The sequence below is a fragment of the Lagenorhynchus albirostris genome, chromosome 10 (genome assembly GCF_949774975.1).
Source record: "Lagenorhynchus albirostris chromosome 10, mLagAlb1.1, whole genome shotgun sequence".
Taxonomy (NCBI): domain Eukaryota; kingdom Metazoa; phylum Chordata; class Mammalia; order Artiodactyla; family Delphinidae; genus Lagenorhynchus; species Lagenorhynchus albirostris.
Window position 1 is genome coordinate 60,544,493 of NC_083104.1, and position 17,636 is coordinate 60,562,128.

Below are 17,636 nucleotides of genomic sequence, written 5' to 3' on the forward strand. Positions count from 1 at the left end.
CAATTTCGTCTCTTTTTATGGCTGAGTAATATTCCATTGTATATATGTGCCGCATCTTCTTCATCCATTCATCCGATGATGGACACTTAGGTTGTATCCATCTCTGGGCTATTGTAAATAGAGCTGCAATGAACATTTTGGTACATGACTCTTTTTGAATTATGGTTTTCTCAGGGTATATGCCCAGTAGTGGGATTGCTGGGTCAGATGGTAGTTCTATTTGTAGCTTTTTAAGGAACCTCCATACTGTTCTCCACAGTGGCTGTATCAATTTACATTCCCACCAACAGTGTAAGAGGGTTCCCTTTTCTCCACACCCTCTCCAGCATTTATTGTTTCTAGATTTTTTGATGATGGCCATTCTGACTGGTGTGAGATGATATCTCATTGTAGTTTTGATTTGCATTTCTCTCATGATTAGTGATGTTGAGCATTCTTTCATGTGTTTGTTGGCACTCTGTATATCTTCTTTGGAGAAATGTCTATTTAGGTCTTCTGCCCATTTTTGGATTGGGTTGTTTGTTTTTTTGTTATTAAGCTGCATGATCTGCTTGTAAATTTTGGAGATTAATCCTTTGTCAGTTGCTTCATTTGCAAATATTTTCTCCCATTCTGAGGGTTGTCTTTTTGTCTTCTTTATGGTTTCCTTTGCTGTGCAAAAGTTTTTAAGTTTCATTAGGTCCCATTTGTTTACTTTTGTTTTTTGTCTTTTCATTTTATTTATAGTTTCCTTTTCTGTGCAATAAGGTAGTTTCATTTTAAGGCATGAGGAATCTGTGCGTGTAGTTTTCGTTCTGTCCTCTTTAGTTTTGGAATTAGAAGCAAGAAATCTGAAAACTGAAGCAGGGAAAATAAAGTATTTTCATCCTACTTCCCTCAGTCTTATTCATCTGCTTTACTTCTGAAAAATATGTTTGAAGATTAGGAACATAAAGTTATTTATTAAGTTCATTTGGAGTGATTTCCAGGCAGCCCTAGCTGTAAAACTCTGTAATACCTGTTTTGCCCAGCAGGTGGCGAGTATATTTTGAGTCTAAACAGAGTGGTTTGCTGTTTGCAACCTCTGAAGCTTGAGAACTGAAGCCTCCTCTCAGATAATTCCCTTCACAAGGAATTCGTTTTACACATATATTTGGTCTGTGTATTGTTTTAATACTTAATAGCTAACAGACTGTTTCAATTTTATTATTCTCGTGGACCAGTAAGAGAGTTTTGTTTTAAAAAAAGCAAAACTGAGAAAACATGTCCCTGTTTAGAATACAAGCTGACCAGGCTGCACAAATGTCTTGAAAAGCATCGTTGGCTGTTGGCCTTGGCTTCCTTCTGGTCTAGATTATTTGCCCTCCTTGTGTCTTGTGCAGCATATAGAAGTGATTTATGAAGCACCTTGAAAACTTTTCCATCTGATGCATACTATACACGTGGTGTGTAAACTCCGTGGAGACGAGCCCCCTCTGATGATTGACACCTAAACCCTTCATTCTGGATTAAGATCCAGCCCTCATGCAGATGTTTTTGAATTGGTTAGTTTTTGACTTGTTAGAGGAAGCGTCTTCCTATAAAGGAGAAAATCTTCACCCTACAGTTTTTGCTCACTTTGGTTGAAATCTGGTGTTTTACAGGTGGCGTAACCCATAGGTCCTGAAGATTATATATAAAAGTAGTGGATTTTAATCCCCACCCTTCTCTCTTTCGATTTTCAGTGCAATGTCCTTGGGAATAACCTCAAAGATCTGGTGGATAAATACCAACACTATGAAGATACTTCATGTGGGCTTCTCTCTGGGCTCCAGGCTTGCGAGGCCACGGCGAGCAGATACTTATCTGAACCTGTTGCCGTGGACCCTAAAAATCTGCAGAGGCAGCTAGAAGAGATGAAGGTAAAGAAAAGAGGGAAAAGAGAGATCCAGCCCCAAGGTAGTCCCGTGGAATGCCCTCCGCTCTCCCCCACTTTTGTGATCGTTCCCCCAAGGGCAGGGGAGGAAGGGATGGGAAGATGTGTGTCTCCCTCTGGGGGGAGTTACAACTTGACGTCTGTTCATTTCTCTTTCTTCTACTATGGTTTAGCTGGTCTGACATTGCTGTCATGGTTCGTATTCCCAACCTCCTCATCCCCAGACAAAGACCAGTCCTGCCTGGGCCATTTGTGATCTTTACAAATACGAAATTATTTTTCGTATTTTATATTGGAGTGTAGCCGATTAACAATGTTGTGATAGTTTCAGATGCACAGCAAAGCAACTCAGCCATACATATACATATACATGTACCCATTCTCCCCCAGACTCCCCTCCCATCCTTGTTCATTGTCTTCTCCTGCATTACCACCAAGCTCCACAGGGCAGATGCTTGGTCTGTTTTGTTCACTGCTGTATCCCTGGGCCCTCGTAGGTCCTTGATGAACATTTGTTCATGAATGGACCGGGGGACGGAGAGGGTGTCACTGTCACACTCCGTGTGGGTTCCTGTTGGGTTACCCCCGATTCACAGAAGTACACACTTCAGTTATCACCTTGCCCACTTCTCAGAGAGGCCACCTGCTCTTTTGAACATTCAAACTTGATGGGGGAATTATGTAAATATCTCAGCCCCACCCACAGTGGCAGAGAGAGTCGCCATTTCTTACATTCCAAGCATATTTTAAAATCCTCCTGTGAGGGGAGAGAAGTTTTGAAAAATTTTATTCTTCTTCCATGTGACCAATAATTTTGAGTTTGAAAGTTTCATGTCTTAAATCTTTTCTGTACTTCCTTTTAGCAGGTGGGTAGCAATAGCTCATTTCCGCCTAGATAGAAAGCAAACACTGTAATGCCAGTGAAACTACTGCCTTTCAGAATTTGGTTGCATCTGTTAGTTACAGAGTCAGAAATCATTATTGTGCGTTAACAAGGGAAGCAGATACCCTACTGACTTAGCTTAATGTTAGGTATTGCCTGAGACCAGTGTCTTCTGGCTGGAAAAAAGCTGTCTTACCCTGGGGTGAACTGTGGCAGGTTAAGGCCAAGCAGAGAGAAGTGGGAGGAAGTGTGGGGTGAAAGGAGGAAGGAGGGGCTGGGGCCAAAAGGATGGAGAATTCTGTGTTTTCCTGGGCTGGAGTTTACCCAGCGCTACACAGGCACCAGGGCCATGTCCTGGGCCAGGTCATCCCTGACATTGATGCAGCTTCTGCACTTCAGGGGTGCATTTTCAGTCTGGAGGCTTTTTTTTTTTTTTTTTTTGGTTTGGTTTTTTCTCTCTCTTTCCGACAAGCCCAAGAACAGATCTGTCTTAATGAAGCTTTTGGTCCCCACGGGATGACGGGTCCAAGGGCAGTATATGTTGGCAGAGGAGATGTTGTGACATAAAGGCCATTATTTTAATAGGAAATGCCAGGAGCGGCATAATTATTAAGATTGCTTGTATTACATTTAATTAGGAAGTTAGGTATTTTTAGCATCGGAAACTGTGAAATAGACATAGCACATTTTAAGTTAGGTCTGTATTAACAAACTGATTTACATCCTGTGTAAAAGTAGTTTTAATGTAACTAAAGCAAAAAAAAACAAACAAAAATGAAATGAATGCTATGGCTTTTTAATGAAATGGAAACATGGATTAATTCTAGAACTGGAATACTACCTTGGTATGTGCTGAGAAGAAGACTCCTCTAGTCCTCAGGCAGCCAAAGAAATAGAAAAAGAGTGCAACGTCTCAAAGGAGAATTAATTCCAATTAAGCCGCAGCATAATTTTAGAATTAAATGCGTGATTAAAGTTGTTCCTGGCATATGGATGTGTTTTCCGCAAAGATGATCTCAGCAGGTAGAGAGGATACATTTTTATGAGGATTAAGGAGTCTCCATTTCTTTCATTTTATTACCCACATCTTACAATCATTTTTCTTTTAACAGTAATACAAACACATAAGACTACTACCAAACAATCAGTCTTTTCTACATTTACAATACTCACTTCTACTTATATTCTGTTGTATGATAAATGTAATTTGGGACACTCAGTGGGTACATTTGAAATATTTTTGGCAAATAACACATTGCTACTAGCATGATTTTTAAAGTGGCTGTTGGCTGTGTTGTCAGCAGTCTGATACCCCTGGGCTAGAATGATGCTCTTCATAATCAGTGGACAAAACTAGATTTTAGCTTCATACAAAGCACAGAAAGGCAGGATCCTGGGACCCTTCTAGAGGTCTGGGTTTGGAGCCAGGCATGGGGCCAGGGAACATTGACAACATCAACCTTCCAGGCTTGCTCTGATCTCTGGGAGGGTGATGAATGTCGGGAAACTTTTATGAGCGGACGAGTGCCCACGGCTTTGTAAACTTCACCCTTTTCTGGTCCAGGCTGGAGACCAAGGTCATCATCTTGCAGTGTTCCCTGTCACAGATGCTTCTTTCACGTTTTGATTTCATTGAAATCCATTAAAAACAATATATGGCACCCATTTGAATACTTTAATTTGCAGTTTTGTCCCGAAGTAGTGTTATAAACCACTACCACAGCTAAATTAAAACCTGATAACGTTAGGAACTAAAAACTACTGACTCTCTTGAACATAATTATGAAGAGAAAAGGCATAGGATGTTTTGAAGAGAAGAGGTGAAGAAGAGATGCTTTTCTTGTAATCCATTTCTAAGTTTTAGGATGGTAGGTAGGGCCATCTTTGGTACTAGATGTTTTGTAAAACCATGATCACTTTTAAATAAATTTATTCATTCAAAGACATTTATGTTCTAGGCCCACTGTTAGGGTTTTAACCCCTTTGTGTCTTCAAAAAACCTATCTCTGTCCTTGGGGAACCCACATTCTAAAAAATAATTTTTGGAGGTGCCTTTAAATTTATTTCATTTCCTGTATAACTGTGTGATGCAAATAAGCTGTACGTGTGGCTTAGACTTCAGTCCGTTTATAGGTAAAGTTCCTATTTTGAGGAATTTCTTACACTTAACTGCAACTAAACTTGTGGGAGAATTTCCCAAACTGATGCAGATTCTTTGGCCTCTGAGAACAATTGTAGGATCTGGTATTCAGATCACAGATCCCATGCTGGTCATAGATTGTTGGGCCTTTGGACATATGCACAGCTGCCTGTATATTATCACAGTTTCTTGGATATGAGAATTAATTGAGGAAAATTTTGCCATTGGCTTTAGACATTTGCTTTTTTGTTGTTGTTGTTGAAGGCTGAAATGGAGGGGGATCTTTTAAAACCTTAGACTTGATATCTTCATTTATTTACTTATTCATTCAGTTGTTTATTCCAGAAACTTTCATTAATGCCATGTGCCCAGCACTGGGCTAGGCAGTGATAATAGAAAGCTGAATACTATCAATTTCTAGTTCTCAAGGAGGTTCCAGTTTGATAGAAGAGACAAATCAGTGCAGTGTTATTCACAGGGCATGTGTGGGAACTTCTGGGGGCAGTGCTCCAACTCGAGGTGAGGAGAGACAGGGAAGAAGGCCTCCCAGCTGAATGTTACAGGTAAGAGCCAAGCTCAGGGTCGCCTCCCAAGGTCTGTGTGTAGAGATGCTAGGGCCTTGGGTCCAGCAAGAGCAAGTCGCTGAGGGATAGCTGTGTCGTGGGATGCTTCTGGAACAGGAGGGGGAGAAAGATGAGATTGAAGATAGAATTAAGAAATAGATTCCTTTGGACAATTGATGGCAGGCTCCAGTATCCCCTTTATTCTGAAGCAAGAGGAAGCTATGAACGATTTTAAGAGGGGAGTGGTGCAGTCAGGTATGTGCCTTCCATAATACATATCAGGGGCTGTATGAGGGGAGAGACTGGAGGCAGGGGCACAGTTAGGAGGCTTTTTCCAGTTCAATGAGAGATTGTCCTGTAGTGATTCAGAAATACAGAACCAGAGCCATATTTGAAAAAAATATTAAGCAGGTGAAATTGTCAGGGCTTGCTGGTTGGTTTGCAGGTGGGAAGGAAGGAAGAGGCTCAGGTACCACCTGGGTGATGATGCAGCCCCAGGAGGACGCCCAAATCCACACCTTCCCCAGGACCTGCCCCAGGGCCACCCCATAGAGGAGGCCCCTCCTCCCTTCCCAGGTCCTCCCCCCTCAACCTTTTTCTTATTCATCTTTGGCACTTACCACTTCCTGCCTTAGACTAGAAGATCCCCATGGGTAAGCTTTGTGTCTGTTTGATTTTTGTATTTTCACAAAACGTAGCAAGCTTTTTTGGAATTCGTTAGATGTTAAGTAACTTTTGTTGCATTACGGAAATAAATATGACTCAGCATTGGGTCAGGATGTGTAAGTCCTTAATTATCTCCTTCCCTGGAGTCAGAAATGGTCTCAAAGGGGTTCTGCTGCTTGTGTGTTTTTTACTTGTCTTTGTTTTCTGGTGGTTGTGGAGGTATTGTATAGAGTCTGGGAGTGGGATTGAGGGGAACTCAGGCTGAGGGTGGAGGGTTTCAGGATCAGGAATCAGGCCGGTTATCATGAGCGTATGCTGAGGGTTTATTCCAGGACTGAACTTGAATGTTCCCGACTGGCTTATGGTTTTGCTAATGTCACTTTATAACTGGCCTTATTCTAAGAATTCTGGGGTAAGCTTCTACTGATGACAAGTCTGCTCTGTCCAGTTTATCTTACTGTGAATCTTTTTTTCGTATTGGAAATCTGTTATTTAGTCCTACTGAATATAATTGAGGCATTCAATCCTCCAGGCTCTACAGGGACAGATATCAAGTCAGCAGGTGGCTGTAGAGAAACTGAAAAAAACCGCTGAAGTGTTGTTAGACGCCAGGGGATCTTTACTTCCCGCCAAGAACGACATCCAGAAAACACTGGGTGAGTGGCATTTCCTCATGTCTGGTCTTACATGTCCATTCTAAATGCAGGTCTCATAGTAGATATGGAGACATCGCTCGCTAGCATATTCTGCGTCACTATGTCCTTTCACTGTGAAGTGGCCCTTCTCGGTCAGGGCAGAGGCATGCCCTCCTTGGCAGGTGTATTAGGATCTTGGGAGTGGGGACTGGGCTGTGTGGTTTGCATACCTAAATTTTAATTTTTTATTTAGAAAATGTAGCAAAAACTCTTTTTAAAAATTTTAAATTTAATATTAGAGTATAGCTGATTTACAGTGTTGTGTTTAGTTTCACGTGTACAGCAAAGTGATACAGTTACACATATACATATATCCATTCTTTTTCAGATTCTTTTCCTATATAGATTATTACAGAATATTGAGTAGAGTTCCCTGTGCTGTACAGCAGGTTCTTGTTGATTTTATCTATTTTATATATAGTAGTGTGTAATTTGTTAATCCCAAACTCCTAACTTATCCCTCCCTGCTACGTTTCTCCTTTGGTAACCATAAGTTTGTTTTCGAAGTCTGTGAGTCTGTTTCTATTTTGTAAATAAGTTCATTTGTATCATTTTTCTTTTAGATTCTACATATAAGTGATATCACATGATATTTGTCTTTCTGTGCCTGACTTACTAAACTCAGTATGATAACCTCTAGGTCCATCCATGTTGCTGCAGATGGCATTAGTTCATTCTTTTTTATGGCTGAGTATTATTGCATTGTATATATATATATATATATATGTACCATATCTTCTTTATCCATTCATGGACATTTAGGTTGCTTCCATGTCTTGGCTATTGTAAACAGTGCTGCATGTATCTTTTCGAATTATGGTTTTCTCTGGATATATGCCCAGGGGTGGGATTGCTGGATCATATGATAGTTCTATTTTTAGTTTTTTGAGGAACCTCCATACTGTTTTCCATAGTGGTTGTACCAATTTACATTCCCACCAACAGTGTAGAAGGGTTCCCTGTTCTCCACACCCTCTCCAGCATTTATTGTTTGTGGACTTTTTGATGATGGCCATTCTGAGTGGTGTGTGGTGAATACTTCGTTGTAGTTTTGATGTCCATTTCTCTTAACAATTAGTGATGTTGAGCATGTTTTCATGTGCTTTTGGTTAATGTCTTCTTTGGAGAAATGTCTATTTAGATCTTCTGCCCAATTTTTGATTGGGTTGTTTGTTTTTTTGATACTGAGCTGCATGTGCTGTTTGTATATTTTGGAGATTAATCCCTTGTTGGTTGCTTCATTTGCAAATATTTTCTCCCATTCTGTGGGTTGTCTTTTCATTTTGTTTATGGTTTCCTTTGCTGTGCAAAACCTTTTAAGTTTAATTAGGTCCCATTTATTTATTTTTGTTTTTATTTTTATTACTCTAGGAGATGGATCCAAAAAGATATTGCTACTATTTATGTCAAAGACATAAATCGTTCTTTGTTGCAGACATTCAGAAGACTATGTTTTCTTCTAAGTGTTTTATAATACCCAGCCTTACATTTAGGGTTTTTTTATTTTATATTAGAGTATAGTTGACTTACAAAAAACTCTTTATGTATGCAGCAGTCACAGAAAGTAGAACCTAACAAGATTCTGTTGGTTGATGGGATTCGGCCCAGCTAGACTCTCAACCTAAGGCCAGAACAGACTCAACAGACTCTTGCAGGGATCTTCTTGTCAAAAGCAGGAGCCAAGGGGTTAGGAGGTTGAGATGTTCCTGCTTCTCCTTTTCGTGGGGTCTTTGAGTGGCCTCACAGGGTTCTTCCGTGATCCTAGAAACCCTGTCGAGTTACAGCGATGCTTTTGCGTCCTCTCATGTTAGGTGGTGCCTTTCTTGAGGAAAGAGCTATTGTATGTTACCTTTGTATCGACTCACAGTATTTAGTTTAAACTAAACGCACAGTGGATTATCAATTAACATGGTTTATTGTCTTATTATATTTTTTGTTTGGACTTTGCTACTTTTCCTATATTTAATGTGTGGTTTCAGGTTATTAAATATTTCTCAGTGTGAAATAAAAACTTTAACATAGCAAATGATTAACATACCTTTCACCCCAAGAGAGCTGGCATTAAAATCTGAGTTGAAATTGTAGGTAAAGAGAAGGATGAAGCTTTGCTCTTCTAAAACCACTCTGTAGAAGTCAAACCTTTTTCTTTCTTACATTCAGAATCTTTTTTTTTAAATTTATTTTCAGATGATTTGTTTCCAGCAGTGTATGATATGCTCCTTCTAACCTACAGGAAAAATATTTCATCTTATTTTGCCCAACGGGATTTCATATTCAAAGAGGCAAAAACCCTCGAGGTGAAATATCAGTAATATGACATAAAGTCCTGCACTGTTTCAAGAAAATGTAAAAAACAACCAAAAAAATTTATACATTTTCTGTTACAGTATTTCATCATGGATTTAAACACTGATATAGTGCAATTTTTTTATCAATATTTTTTAAAATAAATTTATTTTTATTTATTTTTGGCTGCATTGTGTCTTTGTTGCTGCTTATGGGCTTTCTCTAGTTGTGGCGAGCAGGGGCTACTCTTCGTTGCGGTGCGCAGACTTCTCATTGCGGTGGCTTCTCTTGTTGCGGAGCACTGGCTCTAGGCACGTGGGCTTCAGAAGTTGTGGCAACGGGCTTCAGTAGTTGTGTCTTGTGGGCTCTGGAGCACAGGCTCAGTAGTTGTGGCGCATGGGCTTAGTTGCTCTGCAGCATGTGGGATCTTCCCGGACCAGGGCTCGAACCCATGTCCCTTGCATTGGCAGGCGGATTCTTAACCCCTGAGCCACCAGGGAAGTCCGTATCAATATTTTTTAATTAAAGTATAGTTGATTTACAGTGTTGTGTTAATTACTGCTGTACAGCAAAGTGATTCAGTTGTACATATATATATATATACATTCTTTTTTTAATATTTTTTTCCATTATGGTTTATCACAGGTTATTGAATATAGCTCCCTGTGCTATACAGTAGGACCTTGTTGTTTATCCATTCTATATATAAGAGTTTACATCTGCTAACCCCAACTTCCCACTGCATCCCTCCCCCAGCCCCCTCCACCTTGGCAACCTCCAGTCTGTTCTCTAGAGACATTCAGAATATTTTGATCGTGCACCTTGTCACGTAATTTTCAGCATGTGTATATAGATGCTCAGAGATGCACATGTATTTATTAATTACATACACCTATTGCTATTTTAGCACATTATGTACATTATAAGACCCCAAAATATAAAATGTTAAAGTAAATGATAAAACCGCGAATGATCCTGTATCCCAGAGCACTGTCTTCACCTCCCACCTTGGCAACCACTGCTCTTGGGACAGGGGCTTGGGGGAGAAAAGACGATTTTATATGTAATTCTGGTATTTGAAGAGGCATTTTGACACCTTCCCATTGTTAACTGTACACAATTTCACTTTCATTTGTTTAAAATCCATGTTACATTATTTTAAGACTACAGCTCCTCTCTGGCATAGTTTTTTAGGAATATGTGAAAGATATTTAAGATATAGAGGAGTTTCTCTAAGATCTATTTGACTTCTAAGAAAACCAACCACTTAAAAAAGTAACATTCTTGGGCTTCCCTGGTGGCGCAGTGGTTGAGAGTCCGCCTGCCGATGCAGGGGACACGGGTTCGTGCCCCGGTCTGGGAAGATCCCACATGCCGCGGAGCGACTGGGCCCGTGAGCCATGGCCGCTGGGTCTGCGCGTCCGGAGCTTGTGCTCCGCAACGGGAGAGGCCACAACAGTGAGAGGCCCGCGTACCGCAAAAAACAAAAAAAACCCAAAAAAAGTAACATTCTTAAAGTAAATTTTGTTTGTCCCTTTTTCTAAAATATTTTTTAATTACTAAAGTCAAGAATTTACTTCAGTGACAATATTTTATTACTAAGGAGTCCAAAAATAAACTAATACAATGTGTTAATTAAAAAAATTTTTTTTATTGAAGTACAGTTGATTTACAATGTTATGTGTGTTAATTTTATTAAAATAGCTGACTTTGCTTGGGAAATCACTTACCATAGCTAAACAGATATGATGGTGCCCTGTTGAAGCACAGAGCCGCCCATTTGAGAAACAGCTCACCTGCCAATCACAGCCTGCAGTTCAGATGATCTGCTCTGTGACTTTCAAATCAGGGCTGTACTTGAACCCGCTGCTTGTCTGCCCTCAGCATCTTGGTGCATTTTAAATTCTGTCCCCTCCCTGTTACCCTTCTCACGGGCTTCATTGTGTTTTCGTGAAAGGAGCATAATTGTCTCTTTCAATCATCCAAGCTTAACCTCTCAATTCAGTGAAAATTTGTCAAACTGTTTTCTCATGATATAATATTAGAACAAGCAAAAAGAAATATTGTTTGTTTATATGGATTATGTACCATGAGCCAAACATAAGCATGTAAGAGATTTCATTTTTATAGAGATGTCAATATTTTCTTCCATTGAAACATTTTACAATGTATCAGAAATAATTAAAATTCTCTTCAGATTCTTGGACAGTAAGTGATAAATTGATGATTAAAAACATTGTTTTCCAGAGAGGTGGAGTCGGCGGAGGGAGAGGTGAATACATTAAAAACTACTGTTCTTTGAACTTCTCATTGGTCTTGCAGCATAGAATGTAGGTTGTTAAAATATAGAGCTTTATATATGAATGAAAACTAGCCAGAAAGGTTTTTTTTTAAAAGCATCTTAAGTCTTTAGAATTGAAAGTAAAGTTAATCTTATCTGAGACAGGTCAGCCTCCTAACACTGTTTATTTTTCCCTTTGCCTGCTATTAAACTTATCAAATACATTCTATCTGTGTTATCTTAGAAGCATCATCTCAACCTTCTGTATTTTATGTGAATTTTCATTGTGTGTTGTCTATTTTCTTAGTACATTTGCATCTGCTAACTTCTGTGCGTTTGAGTACTTTACTTAGGATGTGAAGGATGAGAAAAACTTAAATCTTTGTGTGTGTGTGTTGTGTGTGTGTGTGTGTGTGTACGTGACAGAGAGAGCATGCGTGAGCAAGAAAGATTGAAATAATTTTTATGTGTAAAGGTTAATTCTTAATTAATCTTTATAAGAATATATTGTTTCTTGAGATTAGCTCTGTAAGACTGTCACCTTTTTTTTTTTTTCCATGTAGTTATCAAGTGTGGCTAATTTGAAAAGTCAGGTTGAGAACCAATATTTATTCCAAAGATTGGCTGTTTGGATCACATTCATTTCTCTGGACAATTCAAATGTTTATGCATCCAAAAATCTTTTTTTCAAATGAAGATTATACATACACACACACAATTATATTTACACATATATACTATTTAAAAATTTTTAGCTTTTTATTTTCCACTAGGATCTTTTCTTTCTTTTTTCAGGTTTTGGTGGTGCTCTGATGATGCATTATGAATTTATCATTTCAACCTTTTTTCCTCTTCCAATTCTAGTGTAGTAATTTTTGTGACTCTCCTGAGTGTGTTTTGCAAAGGAACGGTGCAAAGAGAACTTAGTGGTTAAAGTTTCCCAATCCTTTTGGACTAGGTGATATTGTCGGGAGATATGATGACCTGTCCAAGTCTGTCAGTGAACGAAACGAGAAGCTGCAGATAACCCTGACCCGCTCTCTGAGTGTGCAGGACGGCCTGGATGAGATGCTGGACTGGATGACGGGTGTGGAGCGCTCGCTGGAAGAGCAGCGCCCCGTGCCCTTGAACTCCGCCGCTTTGCAGGACGTCATCAGTAAAAACATCGTAAGTGACTTCCAACAAACCACTTTTAGTTGAAAATAAACCCAGCATCTCAGGTTATTCAAAAAGTGTGGATGTTTTCATGCTCTGCCCATATCAAAGCCTTTCACTGATTTTCACTACACATTTTCATCCCTAAAATTCATATATCCTGGGTTTTTCCATGTGTAGACATAAACCTATATATGAAGAACTTGAATGTTCTTGTTAGTGTAACATTATTTGCTCTTTTATCTGTGTATCTTCCTCAGCATATGAATCGTGGGTTATAAAGATCATTCTAGATGGCAGGGACCAGAACCTTATAATTCTCTTTAAAAAAAACACAGACTTATTCTTCCCAGGAACTTGAACTGTATATACTATTGGGTTCTCTTGCTAAAACAGCACTAGAAATTTGGATAAATTTAAAATAATTGTATGAAAGTTACTAAGAGAGTAGAGCTTAAAAGTTTTCATCACAAGGAAAAAAATTATAACTGTGTGTGGTGATGGAGGTTACCTAGACTTACTGTGGGGATCATTTGGCAATATTTACAGTTATCGAATCATTATGTTGTACATCTGAAACTAATATAGTGTTATAACATTGTTATAACAGATAGTTATACATATGTCAATTATATCTCAATTTAAAAATTGTAATATATTGAAAAAAATATAGTAAGCTCCAAGGATGGGTAGATTTAAGAGAAATTTAAGGCATAAAGAGATGTCTCCTGAATATAAAAACAGGGAAAGTAGCGCTTGCATAGAGACAAGTGTGCGAAGCGATTTTCTGTGGAGCAGAGAGGGACTTCCCTCTGTGTGCTTTTCATGAACATCACTCATGGTACAGGGCATCCCCGCACACCGGGTCCTGTTTGTTCCTCACGGCTTCAGCCAGCTGCCCAGGAGGTTAATCAGATCAGTCTTGTTGTTGTCTAGCCTTTGAAAAATCAGGACCGTGGATAATCCCTGGGCTGCAGGAGATCCCGGGGTTGCTGAGTGGCGGCTGTCTCCTGCCTCGCCAGGGCAGCCAGCCAGCTGTTCTCCAGTCTCCTTGCGGGGACTGGGGATGGGATTCCTCCAGGGACCAATCAGCTTGTCTGTCACTCCCATTAGCTTCCTTAGTCACAGGTGGCTCAAACTTCTGTTGTTCTGAATAGTAATTTTTACAAGTCTGACGTTATTTGTAAATATCATTATGTTACGTGTGTGGTATTTGGTTCATTTCAGTTGTTGGACCAGGACATTGCGGGGCGGCAGAGCAGCATAAATGCCATGAATGAGAAAGTGAAGAGGTTCACAGAGACCACAGACCCGTCCACCGCATCCTCGCTGCAGGCCAGGATGAAGGACTTAGCCCTTCGCTTTTCAGAAGCAAGTCGCAAACACAAAGAAAAACTTGCCCAAATGGAGGAACTCAAAACCAAAGTGGAGCTGTTTGAGAACCTCTCAGAAAAGCTCCAGACATTCTTAGAAACCAAAACCCAGGCTCTTACTGAGGCAGACGTGCCTGAGAAGGATGTTACTGAATTGTCTCAGTTTATGCAGGTATGTTTCCCATGGAATTCACAAGACTGATCAAATATATCAACAACTAAGACAAGCACATACATTTATTGGCAGAGTTATGATTAACAAGCGTCATTTTAATTGCTGATGGATTGGTTAGATCTATGCTTTCCTCCTTTAAAAACTTCAAAGCTCATCTTCTCCTTGAAGCCTTTTGTCATTAATCAGAAGTGAACACCAACTCTCATTTTCTGTATATCATAGGTGATATACATATCTTATTTCAGAGCCCACAGAGGCAGAATGTAAAGAGTGCATATTTAAATTAAATTAAACTGTTCTCTTTCAAACAGCCTGCCTGCATGTTTGTTTATGCTTAGACCATAGGCAGGATCATTCTGTGAAATTCTGAGTGGAGCCATTCTGGTCCCATACTTACATCTTGATGGGATGCCCTTTGAAGATCTAGCAACACCTTATACTTTTTTAAATTTTTGTATTGAAGTATAGTTGATTTACAATGTTGTGTTAATTACTGCTGTCCAGCAAAGTGACTCAGTTACACACACACACACACACACACACACACACACACACACACACATATACATTCTTTTTTAAATATTCTTTTCCATTATGTTTTTTCATAGGCTATTGAATATATTTCTCTGTGCTATACAATAGGACCTTGTTCTGTATCCATTCCATATATAAAAAGCTTACATCTGCTAACCCCAGCCTCCCCCTCCATCCCTCCCCCAAGCCCGTCCCCCTTGGCAACCACCAGTCTGTTCTTTATGTTCGTAGCAACATCTTACATTGATGAAATATCTAAATGCTTTGTAGGAATCAACTTCTGAACTGCTAGAACGCAGGAAAGATCTCGAAGTTTTGCAGAATCTCTTGAAGGAGATCTCCAGCCATGGCTTGCCAGGGGATACAGCTCTGGTTTTTGAAAAAACAAATAATTTGTCAAAGAAATTCAAGGAAATGGAGGATACTGTCAAAGAAAAGTAAGCACCACTTAAGAAATTGGATTTTATTCTACTTGATACTAATTGGAATGCATGATTTTTATTTAGTTATGTAGCTACCTGAAACAGTTTTTGGAAACTTGAGAAAAAGCTTAGGGCTACTTTATAAGTACTTTAATATTGATAAATTTTTTGCTGTTAAAACTAAGTATAGTTTTTGTTAAAGTATTTAGGAGGGAAATTCACTACTTCTTACATGAAAGTATTTATAGAAAGCACTGTGTAAGGAAAATGGTGGTGGTAGTGTTTTACTGAAAGTAGTCTAAACTCACTGTGGTCTGAAGGCTTTGGCTATTACATTTTTATTTGCAAAGGCAGAAATAACCTTGAAAGATAGCCCATGGTTCATTGCTTTCTGGGCTCCGTTCAGAAATGATGCATCATTCCAGCATAGTTCTGGATAGTTCTGGATGGCTTTTTTTTTTTTTTTTGTAAAATAGTTTCCTTTTTGAAGAGTTGTAGATCAGACATGATTCCACGAACAAACAAGGTAAGAAACAAGAGAATGAACCTAAATTAAGGTAAAAAGCTGTACAGGGGTGTGAGCCTTCTGATTGAGTTTTATATTTCTGATCTCGTGCTAGTTGAGAATATACATCTGGTTTTGCCAAAGTTCATACAGAAGCCACCCAAAAGATAGAAAGTAGTCATTTCTCTTTCAGCTATTATTCTTCGTCATTTCTTTGGAATTGTCTACCTAAAACTTTTGAGTGCTGTCTGGACTACTCACAGAGCTATCATTTCCATCCTATTTAATTCACATGGCGCAGAAGAAATATTCTTGATTTCTTTGGGTAAACTCTAGGTTGTTTCTTCTGTTAGATGGGTCCAATTATAAAACCATGTGGTCATCGGTGATTAGTTTACCAACCATGTACTCTCTGCTAGTAATCCACACACCTGCACACGTGCACATGCCATCTACATGGTATCCAGTTACCAAATCTAACTGTCCTCATAGCTGTACCTGTGCCAGGCGTGTGCCCTCCCTCTGTGTAGTGTACAGAGACTGTACAGAGAGATCCGTATAGTTCACTGTGGAGCTTTCTGAGTATCCATGGGGGAGGTGCACATTAAGTTCTGCATCACTAGGTCTCACCTCGTTTTTGGAAACTCAAACCTGTCCTCTCTCTCTGTAAAGACCCAGTTTACCCATCCACTAAAGTGACTGTAGTGACACTAGGTGGTGCTGTGTTTCCCTTATGTTAGTGACTTGTGTTTCCCCTCTGGTTCTCAGCCTGCTGGTGTTTAGCACCATATAAAGCGGACAGATGAAAGCTTACTGGCTCTAAATCATGTTAAAGCTGTTTATATGGCTTTAGAGTGTACATAGCATTATAGAGTGCCATTACACATGGGTTACAAATATCTTAACTGTTCCTATCTTGATCTACAGACTTTACTGAGGAAATAGACAAGGAGTAATTTAGCTGGTTTCACTTGCCACCTATGAAACCTTTCCTCCTGTATCTGAGGATTGGAGTGTGCCTGGGGGAAGATTTTTTCTTAATGTTAAGCTTGAAATGGGCATAATAATTTACTTTTTAGTAATTAGTCCTTTGGAGTATCTCCCTTTGTGGCTTAAATTTGTCAATGATGTTTGTGATCTAGAAAAGAAGCTGTATCTTCTTGTCAAGAACAGATGGATGCCTTTCAAGTTCTGGTTAAATCATTAAAGTCGTGGATAAAAGAAACCACAGAAAGAGTTCCCATTGTGCAGCCTTCTTCTGGTGCAGAGGATTTAGGGAAATCTTTAGAAGAAACTAAGGTGAATCACTGTCCATGTCTGATAAGAATTTCTCATTTGCTTGTGTTAGGAATGAGAGGTTTCCTTTTATCTAATAGCACATAAGTTAGAGCCTCATGTATGTACAGTGTATTTTGGTGGTATTTGGAAATCATGACGGGTTTAACTGATCCTTTCGAAGAAGGACACAGACTTTCAGTTAATTTGCTTTTTTAAAGAGACGTATTTGTGAGTTGCTGACTGGTCCGAGTTTCTTTCCCCACCACATCTCTACTTAGTTTATTTTTTATACCATTTTTCATAATGTTAGTAAAAGATCCTTCTCTTCAACTCAGCATTTTGCTCTAGTTTGGATATATCACTCTAACCAGTATTTGAAGATGGAAGTTATTTTGAATCTCTAGTGTGTGAGTCTTGTCATCTGACTCAGTCATAAAACTTATGACCAGTTATGGCAAGTTTTCCACTCCAAATTTGTGGAGTTGTGTGTCCTTTAAAATTCATTGAAGTTTTGATGATTAAAATTCACTATTAAATGGAATTCTGAATTTCCATTTTTTAAAATTGTTTCTACTACCTTTTTTTTTTTGTAACTTGGCTGTTACCTAGTACAGTTTTGCAGACTTACAGTTGACAGTTACTTTGGAACCCGTGGCAGCTGGGACTAGCCTGGCTTCCACTGTGGCTGGGAGAATTCAGAACTCAGGATGGACCCCACCCCACTCCTCACTAATAACAGTGTTAACAGTCACTTGGACCATTGGAACAAATAGAGATGCTGTCCTT

General features: G+C 39.2%; 1 protein-coding gene across 6 annotated transcripts in view; it reads left to right on the forward strand.

The window, feature by feature from the left end:
* Positions 1 to 17,636, forward strand: part of DST (dystonin) — a 500,594-nt gene that overhangs the window by 371,691 nt on the left and 111,267 nt on the right. For all 6 annotated transcript variants that reach the window (XM_060162516.1, XM_060162518.1, XM_060162517.1 and 3 more), the window contains 6 exons: positions 1,704 to 1,880; positions 6,679 to 6,802; positions 12,367 to 12,575; positions 13,791 to 14,108; positions 14,916 to 15,082; positions 16,715 to 16,871. In XM_060162516.1, the coding sequence (XP_060018499.1) occupies positions 1,704 to 1,880; positions 6,679 to 6,802; positions 12,367 to 12,575; positions 13,791 to 14,108; positions 14,916 to 15,082; positions 16,715 to 16,871 (1,152 nt within the window). The remainder of the gene's footprint in view (positions 1 to 1,703; positions 1,881 to 6,678; positions 6,803 to 12,366; positions 12,576 to 13,790; positions 14,109 to 14,915; positions 15,083 to 16,714; positions 16,872 to 17,636) is intronic.